This window comes from Mesoplodon densirostris, chromosome 7 (genome assembly GCF_025265405.1).
Source record: "Mesoplodon densirostris isolate mMesDen1 chromosome 7, mMesDen1 primary haplotype, whole genome shotgun sequence".
Taxonomy (NCBI): domain Eukaryota; kingdom Metazoa; phylum Chordata; class Mammalia; order Artiodactyla; family Ziphiidae; genus Mesoplodon; species Mesoplodon densirostris.
In genome coordinates this window covers 110,174,596-110,202,359 of record NC_082667.1, presented here as the reverse complement: position 1 = coordinate 110,202,359, position 27,764 = coordinate 110,174,596, and the positions used below count along the sequence as shown (strand labels likewise).

The 27,764-nt window shown below is 42.8% G+C and overlaps 2 protein-coding genes across 8 annotated transcripts in view; one reads left to right on the top strand and one right to left on the bottom strand.

Moving 5' to 3' along the window:
* SIK3 (SIK family kinase 3) overlaps positions 1-27,764 on the top strand; it is a 249,774-nt gene that overhangs the window by 187,648 nt on the left and 34,362 nt on the right. For all 7 annotated transcript variants that reach the window (XM_060103060.1, XM_060103058.1, XM_060103056.1 and 4 more), the window contains exons 5-6: positions 9,841-9,965; positions 10,515-10,638. In XM_060103060.1, the coding sequence (XP_059959043.1) occupies positions 9,841-9,965; positions 10,515-10,638 (249 nt within the window). The remainder of the gene's footprint in view (positions 1-9,840; positions 9,966-10,514; positions 10,639-27,764) is intronic.
* Positions 3,346-6,400, bottom strand: LOC132493242 (src substrate cortactin-like). Its single transcript, XM_060103567.1, has 2 exons — positions 6,307-6,400; positions 3,346-4,863 (listed from the first exon to the last, which is right to left on the bottom strand). The coding sequence occupies exons 1-2, from the start codon at positions 6,398-6,400 to the stop codon at positions 3,392-3,394; spliced, it is 1,566 nt and encodes a 521-aa protein (XP_059959550.1). The 3' UTR covers positions 3,346-3,391.

Genomic DNA, 27,764 nt, shown 5'->3' with positions numbered 1-27,764 from the left:
GCCGATGCAGGGGATACGGGTTCATGCCCCGGTCTGGGAGGATCCCATATGCCGCGGAGCGGCTGGGCCCGTGAGCCATGGCCGCTGAGCCTGCGCGTCCGGAGCCTGTGCTCCGCAACGGGGGAGGCCACAACAGTGAGAGGCCCGCATACCGCAAAAAAAAAAAAAAAAAAAAAAACTTTGTAGTTTTACCTTTTACATTAAGTCTGTGATCCACCTGGAATTAATTTTCGGATATGATGTGAGGAAGGTGTCCTATTTAATTTTTTCCCATATGGAAAATCAGATGTACTTATGCCATTTACTGAGAAATTCATCCTTTTCTCAGTGATATACAGTGCCTACTCTTCTTTTCAGTGCACCGTTTTTAAAGCAACTTGTAAAGAAGCAGTATGTCTCAAGCCCTGTATGCCTTTGGGAATTACATAAGCAGAACAAAGGGTTGGCAGTCAAGAAGAAGATGAAAAACAGTAGAATATAATAACTAAGGAATTTGGAAGTTGTATAAAAATAGTTATGGGATGTACATTTACCTCAATATAAACATATACCTGATGCTGAAAGCACAGTGTGAATGTGGGCTTTGAGGGCATCCAGGCTGGCATTATAGGCTGGGCCTTGTTCTTAGTAAGTTTTGGGGTTTTTTTTTTTTTAACTTTAAATTTGAACATGTTACTTAATGACCCTCACTTTCCCAGACGTAAAACAAAAATAACGCTCATCTCAATGAGATAATAAATACATGGTACTATAACACAGCACTTGACAGAGTGTCCCTTGAAAAATGGCTGTTTATCCCACAGAATTCAAAGTGCTGCACAAATGGGAAAACTGTGGCACTGAGAGAGACGACTCAGGGCAGCCCCGTATCCTTGGCTCTCCAGGGTCCCTGCCACTCAGCTGCGTGGCCACATTGCTCGTTTCTAAGTACCCTGAACAAATTTACTCATAGTTCAGAATTATTATTTATTGGTTGTCATCCAACTTAGTAAGAAAGGCCTTATTTTATTCGTAGTGTGACATTCTGGATGATTCAGAATGAATCTAGGTTATGTTCTTAGTTCATTCCTATGACTTAGCATTAAGACAGATTAACTAACAAAAATTCTGAGGGGAAATTATACCACTTCTAGTCTTGAGTAATTACATGTGATATAGTTTTCCCTCAGATAAAAGTTGCATAGTACTTGGATGACAGTATATGGATGCTGCAGACCACCTCTTCCTTCTCTGAAATGTTTTTCTCCTCTCTCAGCTTTCTTATTATAATGATATATTTCTCTCTCCCTTTTGCTCCTTTTTCTTTCTATTCCTGCACCTATAGCATAGGAAGTACCTATGGGTGTTTCCTAAGCCTTGATTCCCAGCCATCCTTTTTTCTCCACTTATTCTTTCAAAAAACTTTTATCCGTTCATTACTACAACTCATTTCATCAGAACATGTTCACTTGAATTTCTTCTCACCTTCTTAAACTCAATCCATGACCAAAAAAAATTTTTTTTTCTTCCCAAATCAACTACTCTCTACTTTTCACTCCTTTTCATCCCATGTATTATTATCTGTCCTCAAGTACTGTCCAGTCTTTTTTCAAAATAATTTTTGAGTTGTCTTTCTCATTTTCACTATTTCTACTTTCTCACAGGCCTTCCACTTCACGTCACACTTAATCTAGTCTTACTTTCAGGTTAATTTTACTGCATCTGCCCGTACCAGAAGTTCTAACGACTCATCTCTGTAAGAGTGGTTCTCAAACCTCTTCGGAAAGAGTTGTTTTATCTGTTTACATTTAGATGTCTAAATTATTTCCAGGAGATCCAGTAGGTCTGAAGTAAGGTTTGTGCATTAACTTAAATACATTGGTGATTCTGATGTACACACAGGGTTGAAAATCAATGGTTGGAAGAGGACGGGATGGAATGGGTAGTGCTTATGATTAGGTGTAATTATTAAGATAGCAGTTTTCTATTTGGGTGGTGGGTTCAGGGGTGCTCACTGCATAACGAAAAATAAGTAACTACTTCTAGAAGAAAGCATAGGGGTAAATCTTTGTGACTTTGGGTTAGGCAATGATTTCTCAGATATGACACCGAGAGCATATAAGTTACAAAAGAAAATCTAGATAAATTGGACTTCATCAAAATTGAAAACTTGGGCCTCCCTGGTGGCGCAAGTGGTTAAGAGTCCGCCTGCCGATGCAGGGGATACGGGTTCGTGCCCCGGTCTGGGAGGATCCCATATGCCGCGGAGCGGCTGGGCCCGTGAGCCATGGCCGCTGGGCCTGCGCATCCGGAGCCTGTGCTCCGCAACGGGAGAGGCCACAACAGTGAGAGGCCCACATACCGCAAAAAGGAAAAAAAAAAAAAAAATTGAAAACTTTTGTGCATCGAAGGACACTATCAAGAAAGTGTCATCCACGGAATGGGAGAAAATATTTGCAAATCATATCAACAGACTTGTATTCAGGGAATATAAATAACTCTTACAACTCAATAATAAAAAGTTAACCCAATTTAAAAATGGGCAAAAGGGGGCTTCCCTGGTGGCGCAGTGGTTGAGAGTCCGCCTGCCGATGCAGAGGACACGGGTTCGTGCCCCGGTCCGGAAAGATCCCACATGCTGCGGAGCAGCTGGGCCCATGAGCCATGGCCGCTGAGCCTGTGCTCCACAACTGGAGAGGCCACAGCAGTGAGAGGCCCGCGTTGGGCAAAAGATTTGAATAGACATTTGTCCAAAGAAGATATACAAATGGCCAATTAGCACATGAAATGATGCTCGACATCATTAGCCATCAGGGAAATGTAAATTAAAACCAGTCCCCCACCCAGGATAGCTGTAATTTAAAAAATATAAAAAGATAGTAATAGGTGTTGGGAAGGGGCTTCCCTCATGGCACAGTGATTGAGAATCTGCCTGCCAACACAGGGGACACAGGTTTGAGCCCTGGTCCAGGAAGATCCCACATGCCTCGGAGCAGCTAAGCCCGTGCGCCACAGCTACTGAGCCTACGCTCTAAAGTCCGCGCGCCACAACTACTGAAGCCCGCAGGCCTAGAGCCTGTGCTCCACAACAAGAGAAGCCACCACAGTGAGAAGCCCGCACACCTCAACGAAGAGTAACCCCCGCTCACCACAACTAGAGAAAGCTCGCCTGCAGCAACGAAGACCCAATGCAGCCAAAAATTTAAAAAAAGTGTTGGGAAGGATGTGGATAAATTGGAACTCTTGTACATTGTTGATGGGAATGTAAAGTGTTGCAGCCACTTCAGATAACGGTTTGTGCAGTTCCTGAGAAGACCAAACATGGACTTACCATTTTTTTTTTTTGGAGCATGATTACAATATATTAGCAAGTTCTGTGGCGTAAACATTTTCAAAAGCATCAGCAAAAGTATTAAATAGAAAAGCAGTATGCATACTCCCCTCGGCACCCTGAAGAAAACACCAGAAGGCAGGCGTGGCCACAGACGGCGAGGGCGTGGCCAGCTACAGCGAGGGCGTGGCCAGCTACAGCGAGGGCGTGGCCAGCTACGTACTGCCGCAGCTCCACGTAGTTGGCAGGGAAGAGCCCGTACCTGCCCTTGCACAGCGCGCGCCACCAGCCATCGTCAGTCATCTCGATGTTGGTGATGATGTCGTCGGGGTCGAAGGAGATCTCATCATGGCCCGCAGCCTGGTAGTCGTAGAGGGCGACGGCTGTGATCCCCAGGTCGTTTTCATAGTCCCCGTAGGCGCCCTCCTCTGCTTGGTAGTGGCCCGGGGCCTCTGTGCTTTCGTAGACGGCCTCTGGGGCATAGGCCTCCTGGTACTCGGTGGCCTCCGTGCTGTACACCGGCTCAGGCTCACCGGTGTAGCTCGGCTCCGCCTGAATCGGAGACGCGGCCTCGTAGACGGGGCTCGAAGGCGGCCTCTCCTGGGCCAGCTGGGGCGTGGGCGACGCGGGGGGTGTGGGCTTCTGGGCCCGGGCTTGCTCATCCGGCTGCCTGCGCGCCGCCTCCTGTTCCCGCTGCTGCTTCGCCATCCTCTGCGCCCGCTCCGCCTCTGCCTCCGCCTTCCGCCTGTCCTCGTGCTCCTTCTCCCTCGCCAGGTTTTCAAAGTTAGCTCTGATGTTACTGGTTTTGCTGCTCACTGCTTCGACAGGGATAGTCTTCTGGTAAGTGGAGGCCACCGTGGCAACGTCCTCAAAGGTGGAAGCGTTCTTATCCATCCGGTCCTTCTGCACCCCGTACTTCCCACCGAAGCCTCTGGAGTAGTCTTTTTGGGATTCGTGCAGATGCAGCTTCTCCTGGTGATCCCAGCCAAGGGCACACTTGTCCTGTCTGTCTGTCTGCACACCGAACTTCCCTCCAAAGCCTTTCACGTAGTCTTTCTGGGACTCGTGCTTCTCGGTTCTGCCCTGATACTCAAAGCCAACCGCGCTCTTGTCCACCTTGTCCTTGTCGATGCCGTATTTGCCACCAAAACCTTTGGAGTAAGCTCTCTGCGACTCGTGCTTCTCCGTCTTGCCCTGGTAGTCGAAGCCCACGGTGCTCTTGTCCACGCGGTCAGACTGCACGCCGAACTTGCCGCCGAAGCCTCTCGAGTAGTCTTTCTGCGAGGCGTGTTTCTCAGTTTTCCCCTGGTACTCAAAGCCCACAGCAGACTGATCAACTCTGTCCACCTGGACATCAAACTTGCCTCCAAACCCCTGGACAGAGTCGACCTGCGAGCAGTGCTTGGAAAGCTTCGACTGATACTCATGGCCGACAGCTGATTTGTCCATTCTGTCCTGCTCCACACCAAACTTACCTCCGTAGCCGTGCGAGGCTTTGGGTCCCGTTTCGAGCTCCTTCTCCTTGAGGGTCTGGTGTTCTTGAAACACATTCTCTGCTGGTAAGACCCTCTGCTGGGTCTCTTACTGACCCAGCAGTTCCACTACTAGGTATATACCCAAGAGAAATGAAAACATACATCTACAAAAAAACTTATGTGAATGTTCATAGCAACATTATTCATAGTACCAAAAAAAAAAAGAATCAACCTAAATATCCATCAACTGATGAATGGATATATAAAATGTGGTGTGTCCTTACCATGGAATATTATTCAGCAATTAAAAAAGAATGAACTAGTGATAGATGCTACAATGTGTATGAACCTTGAAAACACTATGCGGATTGAAAGAAGCCAGTCACAAAAGACCACATATTGTATGATTCCTTTTATATGAAATGTCCAGAATAGTCAAATCCATAGAGACAGAAAGTTGATTAGTGATTGTCTAGGGTGGAGGCATTGGTAGGAGAGTTGAGGGGGGAGAAATGGAGAGTGACTGCTAATTGATACAGGGTTTCTTTTTAGGTTGATGAAAATGTTCTAAAATTGATTGAGGTAATGGTGTACAACTCTATGAATACACTAAAAACCACTGCAAGTACACTTTAAATGGGTGAATTTTATATAATAAGGCTATAGAAAAAAAGTCTAAATAAAAGCAGACTACATGTGGAGCAATGGTGAGAGTGTGCCAGGAACCAAAGATTATAATTAATTCATAATCAAATTCTTTGTATCTGAAATCTAATAAAATTCATAAATTTGGGGAAAATAGAAGAAAAGGAGAGAAAGAAAAGTCCACATGGTGAAATCCAGGGTCCTTGTTCTATCATTTAAAGCTATATTTTGTCTGGCCTGTTGCTACTGTGTAATGTTATTTTTTGCCATATACCTCTGGTGAACCCTACATCATACCCAGGGCAGTTTCTTTATTGTTGCTTCAACTTAGCACACTAGTTCCAAGTGATCTGCCTTTACTCTGCTTTTGCCCAGCCACCACTTAGAAAACCCTTTCCATATCCCCCTCTGCTTCTCCAGCTCCAATCCACTCAACTTAAGTTCTGCTTTCTTTTTGAGTCCTTCCATAGGAACATATCTTTTCTGCCTTTGGTTCTTTCATAGGAACCAACACATTGCTCTACTGATTGGAAGGGTTCCAGAAATACATGTTAAATACATGAGTGAAGATAATGGAGGAACGTGGAGACCGTGAAAGAGACATTAGGAATAAGAAGCTTTAGTAAAGACTGAAAGACGTTTGGCTCAGCTACTGAGCCAAAAGAAGATGAACAAGTCCATTCCAACAAGTGTCATAGCAAGCATGGCGAAATAAATTTTGCTTAAATGTGCAACACTTTAGGGTTAGGAGTAAGAGCAATGCTTGGAATGATTAGAGGAGACCCCGTGACAGGTTTACAAGACTAAAGGGTTTTTGCTTTCTGTAATAGTAAATAGGAGCGAGCTGCTGGTGGGGAGTTTCTTGCTGAACCTTACTGAAATCTTGCTGTCGGTCATTGGGTCTAGCTGTTGAAGGCAGCTGTGTGGCTGTAACATGCTCTGGAAGCAGGTGTTTCCCCCGATGTGGCATCTCTAGATGTCAGGCCCTGATCATGTCATTCATTCCTGCACACTCATTTCTCATATAAGCACCTAATAGCAATCTAAGCCTATAACCATTGCTGAAGATGGTTTCCTTTAATATTGTTTCCTTTGTAAAGACTTCCTGTTTGGTAGACTAAAAAACAAGTTTGTGCCATTAAGTCTGTGCCTTCTCCTGCCCGACCGAGTAAAAGCATAGAAAGGTTACTAACTGTAGATAGAGCATTCATTGTTCAAAATGACAGATTTCCTATATACTTTAAGCTGCTTATTAGGAAGTTTTAAAATCAAGTGGTTTTAATTCATTGCCTGCCCTGTTGCATTCTTCATTCAAAACACAAGCAGAATACTCCATGACTCTTCTGGACTTTGCTATCCGGTCACACCAGTGTCAGAGTCCATTAGTTATTACAGACTCCATCAGCATGTCTTCCTGGCTGTTCAGAGAAGCCTAGTCGTGGGAAAGGACCTGGTGAAGGTCTTTGCCAACCAATTAGAAGATATATCAAGAGCCCTGTTTCTAGATAATTCCCAAAGATACCTGCTCTGCTGAATCTCATTTGCTGGGATTTTTAGCAACCTATCCCCAGTCTCTTAAGAAAAACAGGTTTCAGTGCATGCAGACTTTAACTTATAAATTAAAAGTACTGGGTTTCAAAAGTTGTAGGTTAGGGCCTCCCTGGTGGCGCAGTGGTTGAGAGTCCGCCTGCCGATGCAGGGGATACGGGTTCGTGCCCCGATCTGGGAGGATCCCATATGCTGCGGAGCGGCTGGGCCCGTGAGCCATGGCCGCTGGGCCTGCGCATCCGGAGCCTGTGCTCCACAACGGGAGAGGCCACAACAGTGAGAGGCCCACATACCGCAAAAAGAAAAAAAAAAAAAAAAAAAAAAGTTGTAGGTTAGTTGGTAGGGCTTTAATTGCAGTTGCATTCATAGTCAACATTTGTTAAGTACCTACTGTGTTTAAATTAAACAGTATGCTAGGTAATGTGAGAGAGTCAGAGATGAAACAGGTATTTTTAAGGAACTAGGGAGAGAGGGGGTAGACCTCTACTAGAGAGACAGGATATTTTTAAGGAGCTAGAAGAATAGGATATTTATATATGTAAATACCCAAAATAAAGGAGGAATACAAAGTAAGAAGGGAGTGCAGAGATGGTAGGTGGAGGACATTTCTTATAGGAGATTCAGGAAGACTTGGCAGAAGAGACATTTATTTTGCATTGATGAGCAAGAGTATTGGATTTCTCTCCTTGAAGTAGCTATAGTGATTCTGATGATGGCTCTGACCTCTAAGCCCCTTGTGGTCATTAAGTTTTTTACAACCTTAGGAGGGCTGGCTGGGAGGTAGAGGCTCTAGTAGCTGGCCAGCTGCCAGTCAGTATGAAAAGGCTCCAGTAGCCAGGAGGTGACAAGAGGATTGGCCCGGTGATTTTATTGCAGTTTTATTGAAGTTTAATTTAGTGACCCTTTCTTGAGTCCCTGCTATGTATGAAAACACTGTGTGGAGACTAAGATAAATAAAACGATATCCCTCCCATTTACTAACTAGTGGAGGATATAAACACATAATACAACTAAGTATAGCATGAGGCAGAGTTGTAATTGGGCTGTAGAGGGATAAGCCAAGGGCCATGGAAGCACAGAGGAGGAAGCCACTGGCATGGTATTTTGTGGCGGGAGTCAGTTAAGGCTTCATACAGGAAGTAATATTTGACTGGGCCTTGAAAATGAGAGCTCTTTCAAATGTGGCAAGGAAGGGAAAAAGCATGGCACAGAGAGTAAGTAGCATAAGAGAGGCACATAAGCACAAGCTGTGCATAGTCTAGTGATGCTAGAATGGCTAGGAGTGAGTTGGAAAGGTTGGGTGGAGCTGGGTCATGAGGACCTTAAGGGACAACGCTAAGAGAGCTAGCCTGTTCTGTAAGCAGAAGGGAGCCACCGAATGTTTTTGAGCAAGGAGGCAGCACGATGTGATTGGTGTCCCGTTCACCGTGCTATGAATGGGTGGCTTAGAGGGAAATGAAACAGAGGGTAGTAAGCAAGAGCATCAGTCGAGGTCAGAGATAATAAGAGTATGAACTGAGATGGGAGGAATGGAAATGGAGAGAAGGAGGTAGGTTCAAGACACACTTACAGGGTAGCAGCAGTGAAAGCTGTACCTCCGGTCTGAAATGGAGATGAGAAGGAGCAAGGAATGAAGACGCCAGTGCTCCTGGTGACGCAAAGGTAGTGCCGTGAATGAACATGGGAACATGGCTGGAAGAGCAGATTTGATTTTGGAAAATGGGGAGTTTGAGATGTTTCTTCCCAGGCAAGTGCTGGAAGTTCATGTCAGGAACTTAAGCATGGTACCAGGGCCAAAGATATAAATTTGGAGAATCATTACCAAACAAATGAGAGGGGAAGCTGTGGGACCAGAAGAGCTGGCCCTGAGAAGATACAGGGCAAGGAGTGATAGTCAAAATCAGCACATGCTTTACTAGAAAACACCTTCTGGAGAAGGTAGGAAGAAGAAAAGCAAATAGCAAAAGGAGGCAGAGTTGCCAACGAGAGTAAAACTAGGAAAGGGAGGAGAGTTTCCGAGAGTAGGGAGGTGCCCAGAGTCTTCAGCTGCTGGGACTATGGGAACGTGGTAGGCCTGGGGGCAGGAGGGAGCTCTAGCCTGTCATACCTGCACGTTGTTCATCTAAATATCTATGTGCATAAAAGTGTTTATAGGTCAGCGAGACTCTATCCTTGGCCTGCCATCCTTGTTCATTTTCTTAGTATTCCTCCCCAAACCGCACCCGTCCTATCTCCCGTCAACTCTCTCTTCACACAGTGGGAGTGGGAGAAATGAAGGGGGGAAGTTGAAGCACGAAAGGAGTTGAAGTTAAAATGTTAAGTGTTCGTGGTTTGTTTATAAATAAGTTGCATATTCTTTATTTTGAATAAGCCACCTTCATGATACTAAAGTTACTTTGTCTAATTTTTAAGTTCACTATATCTCTAGTGGTCATAAATGTGTCTGTCATAAGAAGTAAAAGTAATCTGAAAACCCTGGGTCCAGGTGAGTAGACTTAACATGTATTTACCGATTCTGATGTGGTCTTAATATCAATCATTATCCAATTTTATTTTTGTTCTTAAAGAAATAAATACCACTCACCTCACTCAGTCCATATTTATGAAGGAAACGGTGCTGGTTTTGCTGACATAAACCAATCATATTTACTTTTAGTTAACCATGTGTCTTTTGCATTCCAGCCCATCTGTATCTCTATTTCACTATTACTTTAAAGTTAAGCGGCTGGTTATATAATTTCTAAAGGTTCTCTTTTTGTGTTTGATATTCAGACTTAAGGATCCAGAATCTTTATTCTATTGACTAGAAACTAGTATTCACTGGGTAAAGATAACGTGAGTTATATCCATTTGTCTTTCTAGATTTTGGCTTCAGTAACCTCTTCACTCCCGGGCAGCTGCTAAAGACCTGGTGTGGCAGCCCTCCCTATGCTGCACCTGAACTCTTTGAAGGAAAGGAATATGATGGGCCCAAAGTGGACATCTGGGTATGTGACTGCCTCCTCTTATACCCCATAGCATTAGTTACCCTTGATTGATGACAGCTGTCCTCATCCTGGACAACACGTAGTACTGCACTAGAATTGATCACCTGTTCTTTGAATCCCCAATTCTTTGTGCAGTCTGTTCTTCAACCTTTGTCTTATGGACTGAGCCACAGAGTTCAACCTCCCCCTTTGCATCTGCAAAAAAAAAAAAAAAAAAAAAAAGTCCCTAGGGCAAGCTTGGATGGGTACCCTTGTCAAGAACAGAAATTCTTTCTGTTGTTGCCACTTGCCTTCTCCCTAGGATAAGTACTGAGAGAAATTCTAGTTATGTTCCCAAAAAGTAATGTCTGGAAGCAAAGAAGAATGCTGACTATTCTAAAGATGATTTGCCTTGACAGTGCCCCATATTATTTCTCATAAAAAAAGAAGAAAAAGTTTGTTCCATTATCTCGTGCATGACTCACCATTATCTTCATACACATACTATAATGGCCTTTTTTTGTCTCCTCTGATGTGATTAATTGTACGTACTCGCTGTTTGGGATGCAGAGCCTCGGAGTCGTCCTCTATGTGCTTGTGTGTGGTGCCCTGCCATTTGATGGGAGCACACTGCAGAATCTGCGGGCCCGGGTGTTGAGTGGAAAGTTCCGCATCCCATTTTTTATGTCCACAGGTAAGGGAGTTGCCATCACACAGCTATGACTGGGTTCGTGGAACATTAGACATGCAAAGTTATCCCAGGAATTGAGTGACAGAGTATAAATTGCCCATTTAACCACCTTTTTTGGCTCCTGTTTGCTGAGTTGACACCTCCAGAGGCAAGGTTCTATAGGAACAGAGCATCTAGGCTTTGGCATCAGATAACCCTCCTGAGTTTGGCTCTGGGCTCTACATAGGACTACCAGTGTGGTGTGGCAGATTACTAAGTCTTTCTGAGCTTCAGTTTCCTCATCAATAAATGGCTGACAGTTCTGTGAGGGCTACCACTATGAGAACTAAATTAAATGATGTGTGTAAAGTTAATAGGTCCATCGCATAGTAGCAGCAGTTGTAGTAGTTTCACCCTTGCCTTCACCTCATCTCTCACCCTTTTTCAGGATGATATTTCTATTTACTGGGGCCCCATTGAGATGTGGTAATAAATTCCAAGGATAAAGCAGGCTTTGCATCTTAATCTTGCTGCTACTACATTTCCTGCTTCTATGACATTTATCCCCCAGACTCAAAAAGTACTTTTTAAATGAGTGGGCAATAGGGTAAGTAGCTCTTAGAAGAATTTAACACTGTAGACAGACACCAGACACCCAGAATCTACAGTGTTTCATCACCATCTATGTGCACTTAAGAAAAGAACATTTTGGAGACAATGCTGTAAGCAATCTATTTAGTTTTGCTTAACCATGATTTCACTTTAAGGAACAACATACAGAGTGTATGTCCACTGGGTTGGCAACACAGTATAAGCACGTGGGAATTACGTTTTAGAATAAATGAGAATTGCATCTAGAATACATTTCAGAATTTATTTCTGAAATGCATATTAGAAAAAAGCTGTGAGAAAAATAAAATAGAGAAAGGGTGTTAGGGGTGGTGGGTGGGTGGTTATTTGGAAAGGTGTGTCAGGGAACCCCTTCACTGAGAAGTCAACATTTCAGCGAAGGCTTGAAGAACGCAAGGGCGTGAGCCGTGCAGTCTGAGGAAGAGCTTTCCAGGCTGAGGGGACGGCAGGTAGAAAGGCCCCAGTGAGGGAGCATGACTGGGTGTCTAAGGAACAGGATGGAAACCTCTGTGCTGGAAAGGAATGAGTGAGGGGACAGGAGAGATGCCATCAGAGAGGCAACAGAGAGCTCACTCTGAGGGCTTAGTCAGTCAGTGTTAAGGCCTTTTTCACTCTGAGTAAAATGCAAAGGATCAGAGGATTTTAACAGAGGAATGATATTATCTGACTTTTCGTTTTTTTTTTTTTTTTCTTTTTGCGGTATGTGGGCCTCTCACTGTTGTGGCCTCTCCCGCTGCGGAGCACAGGCTCCGGACGCGCAGGCCCAGCGGCCATGGCTCACGGGCCCAGCCGCTCCGCGGCATATGGGATCCTCCCAGACCGGGGCACGAACCCGTATCCCCTGCATCGGCAGGCGGACTCTCAACCACTGCGCCACCAGGGAGGCCCTGACTTTTCGTTTTTTTCTAACTTTTATTATGAATATTTTCAAACATGCAAAAATATCTAAAGAACTTTACAGTGACTTTTGTTTTTTTAAAAAAATCACTTTGGCAGCTCTGTTGGTTGAAAGGTTCAAGGGCTGAAGGAGGGAGACCAGTTAGTAGGAGACTTTTGCAATAATCCAGATGAGAGATATTGGTGGCTAGTTCCCAGACTGGGGTGTAGAGGTGGGGATGGTAAGAAGTCGTCAGATTCAAGAGATAATACAGGGGCTTCCCTGGCGGTCCAGTGAGTAAGACTCCATGCTCCCAATGCAGGGGACCCAGGTTCGATCCCTGGTCGGGGAACTAGATCCCGCATGCCGCAACTAAGAGTTCGCATGCTGCAGCGAAGATCCCTCATGCCACAACTAAGACCTGGTGCAGCCTAAACAAATAAGTGAATACATAAATATTTAAAAAGAGAGACAGAGAGATAGTATGTACTGTGTGGCAGACTCTGTTTCAAGCATTTTGCAAACATTAACTCATTTAATTACTTTAACAACCCTGTAAGATACATGGGACTATTACCCCCATTTTATAGGTGATAAAACTGAAGCCAGGAGATGTTTAGCAGTTTTCCCAAGATAACACAGCTACTAAGTGACTAAACTACAATTTGAGCCTAGGCAGTCTGGCTCCAACAACATATATGTGGGATTTGATGTGAGAGAAAAAGTAATTATTAATAATCCAGGGGTTTTGGCTTGAGCAACTGGAAGGATGGATTTACTGCTAACAGAGATGGGAATGGAGAGATATTTTATATGTGTTAGTTTGAGATGCCCATTAGACATCTAAGTTGAGATATTGTATAGACAGTTGAATATAGGACTGTAGCTTAGTTGGGAGTGGTGGGCTAGCGATACACATTTGGGAATGATCAGTATATAGATAATACAGTATTTTAAGCTCTGAGATAAGGTCACTTTTTAGGCCATGATTGCAGAGAAGAGAAGAGGTCTAAGGATTAATCTCTGGGACACACTCATATTCAGAGATCAGGAACGTGAAGAGGGATCTGCATAGGAATTGCTAGTAAGGTAAGCCAGAGAGTCTTCTGTCCTAGAAAACAAGTGAAGAGAATGTTTCAAGGAGGAGGGAATGAGGGACTGTGGGGGGTGCTGCTGATCGGTCAGATGACTGAGAACTTGCTGGAGGACAGAGGGAACGGAAAGCACCCATTGAACTGAGAAGGCATCTTGAGACCGAAAAACAAGGTAGGCAGCTCCAGGTGATCAATGGTTCAGTTTATTATAGGGTAACTTACTCACAGAGTAAGTAGGATCAGGCGGACACCATCTAGGAACACTCACAACGGTACCGTGCACTGCCAAGGGGACAATTTTATCGTTAACCTAAGGGGCGTGGGTATGTGCTTGGAAACAGTAAGTGCATTCCTAAGTCAATCTTTATTAATGGGTAGCTAGTCTATTAATGGGCACCAGGAATATGTCAGCAAAGGTCTTCATCATTGTTTGGAGACCACCAGAGCACAGAGGCCACCTGGACCTAATCATGAAACAATGGCTATTAACTACAGAGTCCTTGATGACAGAGAAGTGACTTAGCAGAGTCCTAGGTAGGGTCAGTGGAAGGACGGGAGGCATGGTAGGAGCCCAGAATGTCATCAGTTATGCTAATAGCCATACAGAACGGAATACCAGATTTAAAGAGATTGCTGATGATCCTGAAGTACCATTTTGGTGGAGGAACAGGAGCAAAACCCTGACCCATGTAGATGCGGCCGGAAAGGGGTGGATGGGAAGCGGAGAAAGGAAACAGACACAGCTCTTTGCAGTTCTATTCTGGAAGGAGGCAGAGAAGGGGTGTAGTGGATCGTTCTGGCCGGAGTCGCCAGTGATCTTGTCATAATCTATTGTATATCCTCGGTCTTTATCTTAATGACTGCCCAGCAGTATTTAGCGCTAAATGCTAAAAGTTCACCACTCCTTTCTTTCTTTTGTTAAATATAAACTTTATTTTTTAGAGCAGTTTTGGGTTCATAGCAAAATTAAGCAGAAAGTACAGAGAGCTCCTATATACTTCCTGTCCCCTCTCACCCATAGCCTCCCCCACTGTCAGTATCCGGCACCAAAGTAGAACATTTGTTACGGTCCATCAACCTGCTGCGACACTACATTGGATTACCATCTAAAGTCCATCGTTTACTAGGGCTCACTCTTGGTGTTGTACATTCCGTGGGTTTGGACAAATACATAATGACATGTATCTACCATTGTAGTATCATCCAGAGCAGTTTCACTGCCCTAAGAATCCTCAGTGCCTGTTCATCCCTCCCGCTCCCTTAACCTCTGGCAATCAATGATCATTTTACTGTCTCCACAGTTTCGCCTTTTCCAGAACGTCATATAGTTGGAATCATACATTATGTAGCCTTTTCAGATTGGCTTCTTTCACTTAGTAATATGCATATAAGTTTTCTCTATGTCTTTTCATGGATTAATAGCTCACTTCTTTTTAATGCTCAGTGATACTCCATTGTCTGGATGTACCACAGTTTACTTATCCATTCACCTGCAGATGGACCTCTTGGTTGCTTCCAGGTTTTGGCAATAATGAACAAAGCTGTTATAAATATCCGTGCACAGGTTTTTGTGTGGATGTAAGTTTGTTTTTTTTTTTAAGGAATTTCTTCCATTGTTTTTTTTTTTTTTTTTTGCGGTACGTGGGCCTGTCACTGTTGTGGCCTTCTGCCGTTGCGGAGCACAGGCTCCGGACGCGCAGGCTCAGCGGCCATGGCTCACAGGTCCAGCCGCTCCACGGCATGTGGGATCTTCCCGGACCGGGGCACGAACCCATGTCCCCTGCATCGGCAGACAGACTCTCAACCACTGCGCCACCAGGGAAGCCCCTGGATGTAAGTTTTTAACTCATCTGACTAAATACCAGGGAGTGTGATTGCTGGATTATACCATAAGAGTATGTTTAGTTTTGTAAGAAACCACCAAAGTGTCTTTCAAAGCGGTTGTGCCATTTTGCATCTCCACCAGCATTTGGTATTGTCAGGGCTTTGGATTTTTGCCATTCTAATAGATGTGAAGTGGTATCTTGTTATTTTAATTTGTAATCCCTGATGAAGTATGATGGTTAACATTTCATAGGCATGTTTACCATCTGTATATCTTCTTTGGTGACATGTCTAAATGTTTTGCCCATTTAAAAAATTTTTTTTTTAATTAATTAATTAATTTATTTGTTTGTTTGGCTGTGCCGGGTCTTAGTGGCGGCATGGGAACTCTTAGTTGCGGCACGTGGGATCTAGTTCCCCAACTAGGGGATCAAACCCAGGCCGCTCCTGCATTGGGAGTGTGGAGTCTTAGCCACTGGACCACCGGGGAAGTCCCTTGCCCATTTTTAAATTTGGTTGTTTGTTTCCTTATTGTTGAGTCACTCCTTACTTTTGAAAACACTTTTTTTCCCATTGCTTCTCCAATGCCACGTTATCCAGCTTTCCTCCTGTTTCTCTGAGTACACCTTGTTGGCCAGATTTCTCTTTCTCTGTTCATCCTTTAAATCTTTTCTTCTTTACACTGTCTTTCTGAGCATCTTATTCACTGCCGTGGCTTCAGGGAACACAGTGATGTTCAGTCCCCAGTTAACACTTGGGTAACTCTCTGGCCCAGACCTCTCCTCTGGGATGAGAGGCTATATATCCAACCAGTTGCTACCAGTCGGCTTTACTTGTGTGTCTTGAATTCACATCAGTGGAAACATTTTCAAAACTGAATTTAATCCCTCCCTAGAAGTGCTCCATTCTGTGTTCCCTAACTTAGTGAATGGTGTCACCGTCTGACCAAGAAGCTGGCCTTGATTTCTCCTCTCTTACCATCACCACAGCCACTCACTTACCAAGTCCTGTAGATTCCACCCTCTATTCCTGTAGACACTTCTGTAGTGGCTCTTGCCTGGATTAAATAATAGCCAATTAAATGGACACCTGGCTCCAGCCTTATCCCTCTCTAATGCATTCTCCACACGGCTGCATGAGTAATGTTTCTAAAGTATATATGACAAAACACACACACACACACACACACACACACACAATTTGGTTATATCATTTTCCAGCTTAAACTTTTCAATGGTTTATCATTGCCTCTAGGCTGAAGTTCGCTCCTTAATGCGGCTAGAGCACTGACTTCATTTTTGACCATGACCGTAGTAAAAGATACATTTCATACAGTGACCTAGAAAATACATATATACATACAGCTGAACAGAAGTTTTTTTAAAAAGCAAAACTTGGGCTTCCCTGGTGGCGCAGTGGTTGAGAGTCTGCCTGCCGATGCAGGGGACACGGGTTCGTGCCCCGGTCCGGGAAGATCCCACATGCCGCGGAGCGGCTGGGCCCGTGAGCCATGGCCGCTGAGCCTGCGCGTCCGGAGCCTGTGCTCCACAACGGGAGAGACCACAACAGTGAGTGGCCCGAGTACCGAAAAAAAAAAGTAAAACTTGTCTTTACTAGGTGCAGTGCACTCTAATACATTTTATTCTATTACATTAAAAATGCTAATTATAACTTACTGAATTGATCTCATGACTGCTTTTTGAAAAACAATGACATAGTAATACTTCTGTGACCTGGCTCGTGCCTGTCTCTGCAGCCCCAGATCCCATTCTACATCTAGTCGCCCTAATTTCCTTCTGGTTTCCGGAACAAGTGATACTCTCTGGAGCAACTCCCTCCGCCTGGGGTACTTCTTCCTCCCCCCACCCTACCCCATGCCCCCCACTCCTGTATTCTAGAGCAAGAAATTAGATGTGATAAAAATAAGAATCTAGATAATTTCTACGTCTTTCTTTTATCATGGGACCTCCCAAACATTTCATTGTAATTGTTTCTTTCATTATATATCTTCCGTATCAGACTGTGAGCTTAGAGAAAGTAAAGACAAAATGTGGGGTTTTTTCACAGTTGCCTCTAGCCTAGCAGAGTATCTGGCATGTAGTAGGATTTAGTAAACAGTATGTAGATAGTAAATAGGATCCTGCTTAAAACCCTCCAGTCGCTTTCATTTACACTTAGAAAACAATTCCAAAAGTCATTATTATTATGGCCTACAAGGCACACTGTGGTTGGCCCCTCTCTTTAATCTCATTTCCTGCTTCTCTTCCCTTTAGGCCCTGAGCTCCAGTTACAGAGGCATCCTTGCTTTTTCTCAGACTTTCCAAGTGCACGCATTCCTGTTTCCTCAGATATTTACATGGCTTCCTCACCTAACTTGAGGTTTCTGCTTAACTGTCCCCCCAGAGAGACCTCTCCTGATACCCCTGTCATTCTCTTTCCGTTACTCTGCTTCACGGTTTTTTGTGGCACTTACCACTACCTGACCTTATTTGTTTACTGTGTCCCCACCCCTCATCCCCACTTCCTCTTGACTATAATACGATTTTGTTTTTGTTCACTGCATGGGTCCTGGTAGGCACTCAGTAAATATTTGTTGAATGAATGGATGCATGCATGCATAGATTTGTTACAGTGTTCACTACCGAATAATTCAAATAATAATATCAGTAACAGTAATTTACATTTCTTTAGGGCTTTCAAGTTTACAAAGTATTTCCTATACTTGATCTAATTTGTGCTATGTAATTGTACTCTGGAATTGGTATTGACACTAGCATTTATCATTTTGCCAATGAAGTTTAAGAATCTGAAGTTTAAAGAAATTAGTTGACATGCCTAAAGCCACACAGGTAATAAGTGACCAAGTTAGTACTCAAATTCAGTGTCTGTTCTACTACACCACACCGCTGCAAACAAAGGGCAGTGTAAACAAACCACTTCCTCTGCTTTTCCAGTGTCCACAGTGTTTCCTGTGAGCAACTTGGATCCGTTCTCCCCTCCACCTCCACATCATGGCAAAAGATTTTTACTCAGGCCTTACAGAGCTGTCTTCCGATAGTGGATGCTGGTGAAATAGCTAGCCATGCTGTCAGCCACGTTGTGTCTTAGTGCTTAGAAATAAACCATGTAACATTTTAACTACTTAGAAAGAGCTAATATTTATAACATGATATACGTTAACACGGAAGTTTAAAGACTCATAGAGCACCAACATAATTATCCTAAATGTGGTCACTTTTTAATCCTGACAAGTAATTCCCTAAGTAGGAATAACATTTTTTGTAAGATTAAGTACAGGAAGTGACAAACAACCCAATCTAGGAAATGAGTAGACGGTTGCTGTGTTACTAGTGTGATCTCTCTGCCCTCAGGGACATACATGTGCTCAGCCTTGCCTACCAGCGTAGGCCTGAGTCCCAAGGCCCTTCGAGACTGCTGTCAGAAGGATAAAGGCATGGGAGAAAATGAATGCATACGATGGTTTAGTCTTCTCTCAGCTTAGATGTCCTTCAAGTACCAAAATGTTTCGAGTTCATGTAAAGGAAACCTAGAGTCTGTCCCTGAGTCTTTTTGCTGATTACACCTCTAGTTTCTAGGCATAATTGCACCTCGTTAGACCTAGAGTTAATTCTTTATATGGAGGCTGGAGCCAGCCGCTTTCCAGCCTGTCAGGTCAGCCATTACTGTGCTACAGATAATAATGTAGTTGAGGGGAGTCCTAAAAAACAAGATCCTTCTTTTTCTCAGGCTCTTGTCATAGACTTGAACTGAGTTTATCCATTTTTCTACCAGAAGGATCTAGAAACTCCAGCAGAGCTGGTGTCATTTTTCAAATGAGCATTTGGGTGGCCGACTGGGGAAGGCCTCATAGTCCAGCTTCTTCTAGCCAAGTTGAATTCCAGAGTATCTACAGCTGTGTGGGAGGCCATGCTATACAAATGGATACAGTTAGTTTAAGAATTCTAAGCATCTCTTTATTGTCAGTAATGTGTGGAATGAAGTGTCCTCCCAATTAGTGGATATTTCTAGGCCTAGTCTTGTTTGTTTGATACAACCTTCCCTTCGTGGACATCCCAAGATACACTAAAGACATACTTGCAAGTTGCAATGACAGTGGTATAAATTTAAGAGGATTTATTCAAGGGGGATCGATATTATACTACCTAGTTCAATAGCTATATATGTGTTTTCCTCTCTTCTTCCCTAGAATACAAGCTCCTTTATATCAGAACTGTGTTTCACACACACATCATCATCATCCCATAAGCCTTAAGAGCAACTGGTATGACGTAAATATTCAGTAAATTTTTTTAATGAAAAATTGAATCATCACTTACCTATAGACTCTTCCATCAGACTCTTGCATTTTATTATTAAAGTGATAGGTAACTCACTGATGATCTGAATTATTAATTGGTTTTACGTACTTTGGTTATATACATTAATATGTAAATGACCAGGTGAAGTGATTTCTAGTTTTTAAAAGGGTTTGATCTACGATAGAGTTGGCTTTCAATGTCTCAAGTAAAATACATTTGGTCTCCGGCAAGTGTTTTTGGATTAAACTTCTCAGAGCATCCCAGAGAGCAGTTAGGTAAAACCCTGAGCCTAAATTATAAAAGGATTCAAAGTTGAACCTTGCTGTTTTTTTGAGTTTCTGCAGAAGGTGAGACCTGACCTGGCCACATATGTTAGCAGTTGCTTTCTCTGAGTTCCGGTCCCACTGACGGAAGCCAACAATGTAAAGTTTTTGAGCACCAAGCTCAGTCACTACCAGTATATTTTTAAACACCGTCAGAGGCCTACTTCTTAAAGCCTAGTTTGTCTTATTCACCACTTATATCACCTGCTAGCAGATATAGTAAGATCAGTCATTTATTGGGTTGGCCAAAAAGTTCGTTTGGGTTTTTTGGTAACATCTTATGGAAAAACCCGAACGAACTTTTTGGCCAGCCCAATATTTAGCTGAAGGAAAATTCATTTACAGTGAAAAAAATGCATTGAGGCAAGTATATAGAGATCTCTTGTGGACAATATTTTTGAGTCTTTATTGATTAGACTTCATTGTGACTTAATTAATTGTAATACTGCATAAGCATTTTATCCCTGGGAATGCAAGACCCAGGCTTACATTATGCTTCTGATGTAGACTACCATGCAGCTGCTGCCAAGAAGCTTCTACTTAGATACAAACAATTCTGCCCTGATTGGCTTACTCATCAAGAACCACACAGCATGCGGATTGGGACAGGAGATTAAAGTAACTCGCCCATCAGTCTCCGTATACTAAGGAGCTCAGAGTCCTCAAAACAGTTCTCTCGTACTTGTTTAAGGTATACTCAGCCGCTAGGGAGGCACCCTGTGTAGTCCTTTCATGTTAGTGAGTGCAGAAATCCACACGAGGTCAGGAACGAGGTTAGGGCTACCTCAGAGTTAAGCAAGCCTCCCCAACCAGCTCTGCAGTGATTTTACCTAATGTGATAGAAAACCAGGGGATAAATATGGGTACTGCCCTATCTCTTACTACCCTTTTCAAGCACACTGTCTCCTAGCTTCAGGAACCCTAGAGAGGAAAATAGAGTAAGGAAAGAAGTTCTAGATGGAAGGACTCCAGAGATTTGAATAATAGCTAACATCCATTGAACACTTTCTTGGTACCAGACACTGTTGCATTAACTTCTTCAATATTTAAAACAACCCTATGGGGCTTTCCTGGTGGCACAGTGGTTGAGAGTCCGCCTGCCGATGCAGGGGACACGGGTTCGTGCCCCGGTCCGGGAAGATCCCACATGCCACGGAGCGGCTGTGCCCATGAGCCATGGCCGCTGGGCCTGCGCGTCTGGAGCCTGTGCTCCGCAACTGGAGAGGCCACAGCAGTGAGAGGCCCGCGTACCACACACACACACACAAAAACCCAACCCTATGAGGTAGGCTTCTATTGTCATTTGATGGACAAGACAGTTGAGGCATGGTAAGGATAAGTAACACACCCAGAATCACACAGCTGGGAAGTGGTGGAGCTGAGATTTGAGCCCGTGCACTCTGGCTTCAGAAGCCACCTAACTGTCTTCGATTGTACTTTAATTCTCAGTGAGTACGTGTCTCACAGGTTATTCCAAGTATCCAGAGAGTCCTGGAATAGATATCTTTGCCCATCTGCATCTGGATTATTTTTGGAAAAAAGTGTTAGTATCAAGGACTATGTATTGGACTCTGATATAAAGCTGAACCAGAGGTTTCTTCCACTGTAATGATTGCTATTAGGACTTAAAATATATTTGAATAATAAGGTAGTGTAAGTGACAAATTTTTATTTTAAAAATGTGAACTGCAAATTGGACAGCCTCTAGTTTAACAGTGTGGCATGTCAGGGGCTTTTCAAGGTCAAGGCTGCAGGGGTAAATGTGGTCATCCCCAGCCTTTAAGCCAGCGTCTCCTAATTTCTAAACCTTAATTCTGGCAAGATCACAGCCACCTTGAAGATAAGCAAAGTTCAAGAAATAGATGTTAGTTTTCTAATAAATGGATACCTATGGGTCAAACAGTTGTTTTCTCCTCAGTCTATCTCAGCTTGATAAACTGTTAAAATGGAAGTTTTAGCCTCTCAGCCTAACTTTATGGATTCCTAATAGAAGCTTTTCTTATCTGCGCCATCATTATTTGCTAGATTGTGCCAAGCCATCTCCCTTTGGCCTCTGTTCAACCATAGAAAGTGTCTCACAGGATTTGGTTATAAGGAACTTTATTTCTATTCCAGAACATTCTGATAATAATTTGCAGAAAACAGTGTGGTAGAGTTTGTATTTAAATCACTCTCCACTTCCTTGTCTGATCTCTTGCTGTTGGGCTATCCTTGTAGGAATTTTACGGAATGCTTTGGTACTGGGACTCCCATTTTTCTTTCCCCGAAAGAACTAAAAGCAAATGGCTTCAAAACAAGACATTTTTTTCCTCAGTGTCACTTCTTTTAGAGGAGCTGATCTCAGTGCTTGTTTATTATGAGTCAAATCTTATCACAACCAACGTTATTACAGATTAAGTTCTATTAGAGTTAATTCCAAGATTGTGTATTTTCTTTCATTGTGTAAAACTGTGGTATTGACTATCCCTTTAAAGTTAGAAATACAAGTTAGAAATGTTTATGCATTTCTATTGTAACAGTAAAGTACCAAAATTTAATTTCTATAGAGTAAAAATCTTCTAATACCTACAGCACCATTGTTCTAGCAATATCCAGTATAACAAAATTTCACTGTAATAACAACAAAAACCCTGTATTTTGTATGATTGTACTTAACATTTATGTGATCTCTCAATGCAGGTATATGACAGTGCATTCAGTGTATGTTCTTTATACATAGAAATGTCTTATTTTAAGACCATTTGTCTACTTTGTTCAGATTTTAAAATAGTTGCTATGTAAGATAGATTTGACCTTGTCAGCTGACAGCTGACAATGACAGGGTTTCCTTGGGCATGTTAAAAAATATCATTTCTAGGACTTAGTCCACAAGCAGAGTGAGGATTCCTAACTCCGGCCATCTTCCTACCAAAAGAAGGTATCTTGGCAAAAACACCTATGATTTCTTACTGATTTTCTTTTTAATTTTTTCTGTAGGGATCATGACATTGCAAGATAGCACACTCTTTCAGCCATGATTATGACAGGATCAGGACATTATGACAGACTTTTTCTTTTCTTTTTTTCTTTTGGAAAAGGCAGATAGCATTAAAGAGGAGCTCTGAGTCACAAACATTCGTAAGTCCAGAACACAGACTCTTATCAAAGCCGTGGTGCTCCATCCAGAGACTGTCATTGCAGACCAGTCATCCACCTTGTTCTGTTTGTCTGCTGTAATAGTGTCAGTTCTCCCCCAGACGGGTACCTGAGCTGGCCAAGTGGAGAGCAAAATCAGACAGTATTTCACATTGTATTCTTACTCTGAAAAGTGTTAAGACTCCAGTGCCATGTAACTTAAAAAAATATATATGAAGTTAATCCATTTTTCAGGGAAACAGACATATTTTAGCCAATTTATTTTTGTTTCTTTTTTGGATTTTTGAGATTTGAGAAAAATAGTGCTCTCTTTGAAATTTGAATTGCTCAGGAGAATTAAACCTTATTAAGAAGTTTGTTACAGTTATTGAAAACAAAGAGCTCCTGGGCTACATGTTTTGGCATTACCTTTGAACACACCTAGTGTTGACTGGAAAGAGGACGTGAGCAACCACACCGTACCCTCTTCCAGCGACCTGTAAGAGGCATGAATTTCCTGGGTGACTGCTTCTTCCTCGCATTCTTCCCATGCCTCCTGGCACACAGATGTCTTCTGTTCCCCCCCCAGCTCCAAGCAGTTTTATGTGGTCAGAAAGAATCCGTGACTCAGTTCCTTTCAGACCACTCCTCTGCCCACAGAGCTGAAAATGGTTGCTATGCATGTCCCGTACTCTGGCCACACTTGAAAGGCTTAAGGGACAGTTGGCATTTCCTCCGTCGTGGGATCAGCCTGCAGACTCTGAGGGCCAGTTCCTGAATTTTTGCCTGCCCCTTCTGCCTGTGATCCCTTGACTGGGGAAGCCTGTCGTTGCCAGCCTTCCATCCCAGTCCCCGTCACCACGCAACAACCAGAGTATATAAACCAAGCTCACTCTTCTGTAGTGCACTTCAGCCTCCCCGTCATGTCCCCGCCCTCTCAGTTCACCTTAATGCAACTTGCCATTCCCCGTAACACTGTTTTCCAGCTGTTCATAGCCTTCTGACAATGAAGTTATCACCTAGCCCACTTTCTATGAACTTGGCTTATAGGTGACTCTATCGTGATAGAACTGTGGTGACTACATGGCATTTGATCTGTTGGAAGAGGAGTGAAATTGATTTGATATGTTTTCATAAAGATACTCTAGCTACTACCTAATACCTCAACAATTAATTTAGGTATTATATGGGTTAAAAACTCTGGCGTTGGCATAACACTGACCAGAATTTGTATCCTGGTTTTGCCTCTTGTTATCTGGTCAAGTTTCTTAACTTACTTGATTGTTAATTTCTTTACTTGTGAAATATTTATAATACTAATAAGCATTAGTGTGTGAATTAAATGCTTAAATTAAAGGGTTAATTTATTTTAATTAGCACTCTGCCTAGCTCTTATACAGTGCTCGGTAAATGTTAGTAATTATTATTAAATAATATTTTTGAATGAATTGCTCTATTAACCTTTCATTCCCTCCTTCTGTGTGTTGTTTTCCACTCTTTTCTTTCTCTCACCCTCACTCTCTTAAGAGGCTAAGGATACATTATTAATACTTTCAGACACATCCACAGGGTTTATGGAGAAGATTTATCTGCCAGGAGCTGTTTTGGTTTGTTGTACCATAACCTAGATGCTATGGCTAGGCCACATGCAGACGTCTCCTCACGTGGTAATCTGATTTACATATTATTCTGTGCAGCCTCAGAAAAGATCAGTGAGTAAGTATCCTCTGTGTGAATGAGACAAAGAACTCTAAAGCTGCAAGGGGAGGCCTTGGAAATCATCTGATCCAGGCTTTTGCCCCCAAACAGTGCCACATCTTAATCTTCTGTAAGATGATAGTTGGCTGCTTTTTCTAGCTTGAAGCATGGAGAATGCCTATTCTATTGTGGCTTCTTGGAATCAGATTATTAAAGTTGTTAGAAGGAATTGTAGCAGTCACCTAGTCCCATGTTTCTTTCAACTGGCATTACTGAGAACCTGTTACATACCGTGTACCTGGGGACACAGAGCTCCATGAGACGTTCAAGGATCCCAAGTCTTCTTCACACTTAATACTGGGGGCCCTTCTAACGACATCTCAAATGCCAGCCTCTGATTAGACATTTCTCGTGACAATAAGGATACTATTTCAGGTCAAATTGTTCCCTTTTCATAGTTACATGGTTTTTGGAGTTGGAGGAGACCAAAGAGTTCATCCTATTCAGTTGCTGCTGGACTTAATTTTCTTCCTTTTTTCTTTTTTTTTTTTTTTAAAGGGGGGGCGGTTCTTTATTTTATTTTTAAAATAAATAAATTTATTTATTTATTTATTTATTTATTTATTTATTTATTTATTTATTTATTTATGGCTGCATTGGGTCTTCGTTGCTGCGTGCAGGCTTTCTCTAGTTGTGGCGAGCAGGGGCTACTCTTCGTTGTGGTGCGTGGGCTTCTCATTGCGGTGGCTTCTCTTGTCGCAGAGCACGGGCTCTAGGTGTGCGGGCTTCAGTAGTTGTGGCATGTGGGCTCAGTAGTTGTGGTGTGCGGGCTCTAGAGCGCAGGCTCAGTAGTTGTGGTGCATGGGCTTAGTTGCTCCATGGCATGTGGATCTTTCTGGACCAGGGCTCGAACCCGTGTCCCCTGCATTGGCAGGCAGATTCTTTTTTTTTTTTTAATTTAATTTATTTTTTTATACAGCAGGTTCTTATTAGTCATCAGTTTTATACACATCAGTGTATACATGTCAATCCCAATCACCCAATTAATCACACCACCACCCCTGGCAGGCAGATTCTTAACCACTGCGCCACCAGGGAAGTCCCTGGACTTAATTTTTTAAATAAAACCTTACTCAGAATACTAATGTATAAAATTAGCTGTGCTCCAGGTATGGCCCTGCCTACTTGACTGCCCCCCTCACTTCCCTAAAGGGCCCCTCCTTAGATCCCTAGGACCTTGATCAAGTACTTTGGATCAACTCTAATAATTAGAAAGATTTCTCCTAAATTGAACTTGTTACTTCTAATTATTCCAAATTCAGGGCCCTGGAGCAGCAAAATATAAATGCACATTGTCTTCTGTGTAAATATCTTTCAGATACTTGAAGGACACCCAGTGTGCCCCTTCCTGCCTACACCTTCTCTTCTCCAAGATAAATCAGCGTCATGACCTTTACCCTGTCTTCGGGGGACATGTTTTCAAAGTTTTAGTCAGGAACTTCTTTCTTAAGCTATTCTGTTTATTTCTTCTATCTTGGAAACTAGAGACAGAGCTTCTGTTAACTATCTTGGGTGAACTTGAAGTTGGTTTTTAACTCCCCTTCTTCATCCTTTATTATTTTCTCCTTCGGGCTGAATGCTTTCAGCCTCTTAGAGAAAGCTGTTTATTATCAAGGTCAAAAAAGAAAAAAAGGTGTTAAAGACCCAGCCTCAGATGGGATAACAACGTGAGATGGCAGTCTGAACTTAATTCCCGTTTCAGGACCCTGCCCATACGGCAGCCCTCTCTCCACAAAGTCATCCAAATGCCTGTCAGCGCCGCGGGGCAGGGCCTGAGCTGGGCATCCTCTGGTCACCGTTCTGGTGGCATCAGGTTTCGCGAGGCCACAGCGATTTTCACTGCAGAGGCCACTTGGCGCTTGCGAACACGCGGAGCCGAGGGTTCCTGCACTGCCCCAGGTGCTTCAGTTCTATTCAGTAGCAAAGGTCTGCCCTTTGAGAGGGAACAAGCGATGGGGACTTTTTTGACATTAAAATAGAGTTCTCTTTGGCATCTGGGAAAGTTGATGTTTTGTACTCTTTGATCTGAGGCCGCATTTTCTTTCCACTCATTTCAGTTGACTGTCCAGTGGTTAATTGTGTTATTAGGTTTGAAAGTGTTTATTTCCTTTGTTTTCACCCTCTTTCCATGTTTTATGTAGAATGGTACTTTCCAGTCTAGTTTGAATATCATTTCCTGAGCTATATGTGACACTTAGGAAACATGAGTTGATAATAATACCCTGGCTTTCCACATTTTGTCATATTTTACCATCTGTGCAACATATGAAGAGTGTTAGATTTCTGCTCCTTTGGGCGCTGGATGTTATATAGGGCACACAGATAAGAGCTTGTATCCGTTGGGTGTTGCCACCGCAACAAGGCATTCTCAGCCTGGGACCTATAGACGCCTGCGGAATCTGTGGCAGGCTCTGGGGGCTCCTTGAATAGACTAAAAATACATGCAAATTTTTGTGTATAAATTCTTGTTCATATTTTTCTGGAGATTTTTCAAGGCATCTGAAACCAAATAATGGTTAAGGGTGACTTAATAGAGGTTTCAAGATCCTGATACTGAACCAGATACATCTTCTAATCAGGACTTATTACAGTGGTGTTAATTTTTGTTGTTGTTGTTTTTAATAAAATGCCTTGAAAATTCTGTTTTAAAGTGAGCCTGTAACTAAACATCCTTCTGCCTTGGTCATCTGATTCAGAACTAATGTGGCTACCGTTCATGCACTAGATGCTATATGGAAACCAAAAGAAAACAGTAAAGTGCCATCTAGAGGGCCTAACAATAATTTCCCAGCTTTGGAATCAGGCCCAGGCGTTCCCCCTACACGGGGGTCTTTAGTTTTAGTAACTTTCTAAATCGAGAACACTTTTTTCCTCTCAAGTAATTGCAGACCATAAAGATGTGTGGCAGTGATATTTATCATCTACATAGAGGCTACAATTGTGGCATCTAGCCTTGCTACTCTGGAGAAATAATTTTAATAAAAGCTTAATGTTGTAGATGGCGTTTATTTTATAGGGATATAGGAACTACAGCCTTTGAGATCCACACTGCATTTGAATATACTTTTGATCATAAAGCAAGAACAAATTGATGATTCCTGTAATATCAGTTTGATATAAGGATATATTGCTTTGTTGTATTTTCATTTAAAGTTAGAATAAATTAAAAATTAAGAGTAATTTGTCTTAATTACTCTTTGTATTCCTTTCA

Excerpts from the sequence above, each read along its gene's own strand:
- LOC132493242 (XM_060103567.1), bottom strand. The coding sequence starts at position 6,400 with ATGCCACATCGGGGGAAACACCTGCTTCCAGAGCATGTTACAGCCACA. Across the intron at positions 4,864-6,306 it reads TGACCGACAGCAAGATTTCA|AGAATGTGTTTCAAGAACAC; the intron begins GTAAGGTTCAGC and ends TCTTACCAGCAG.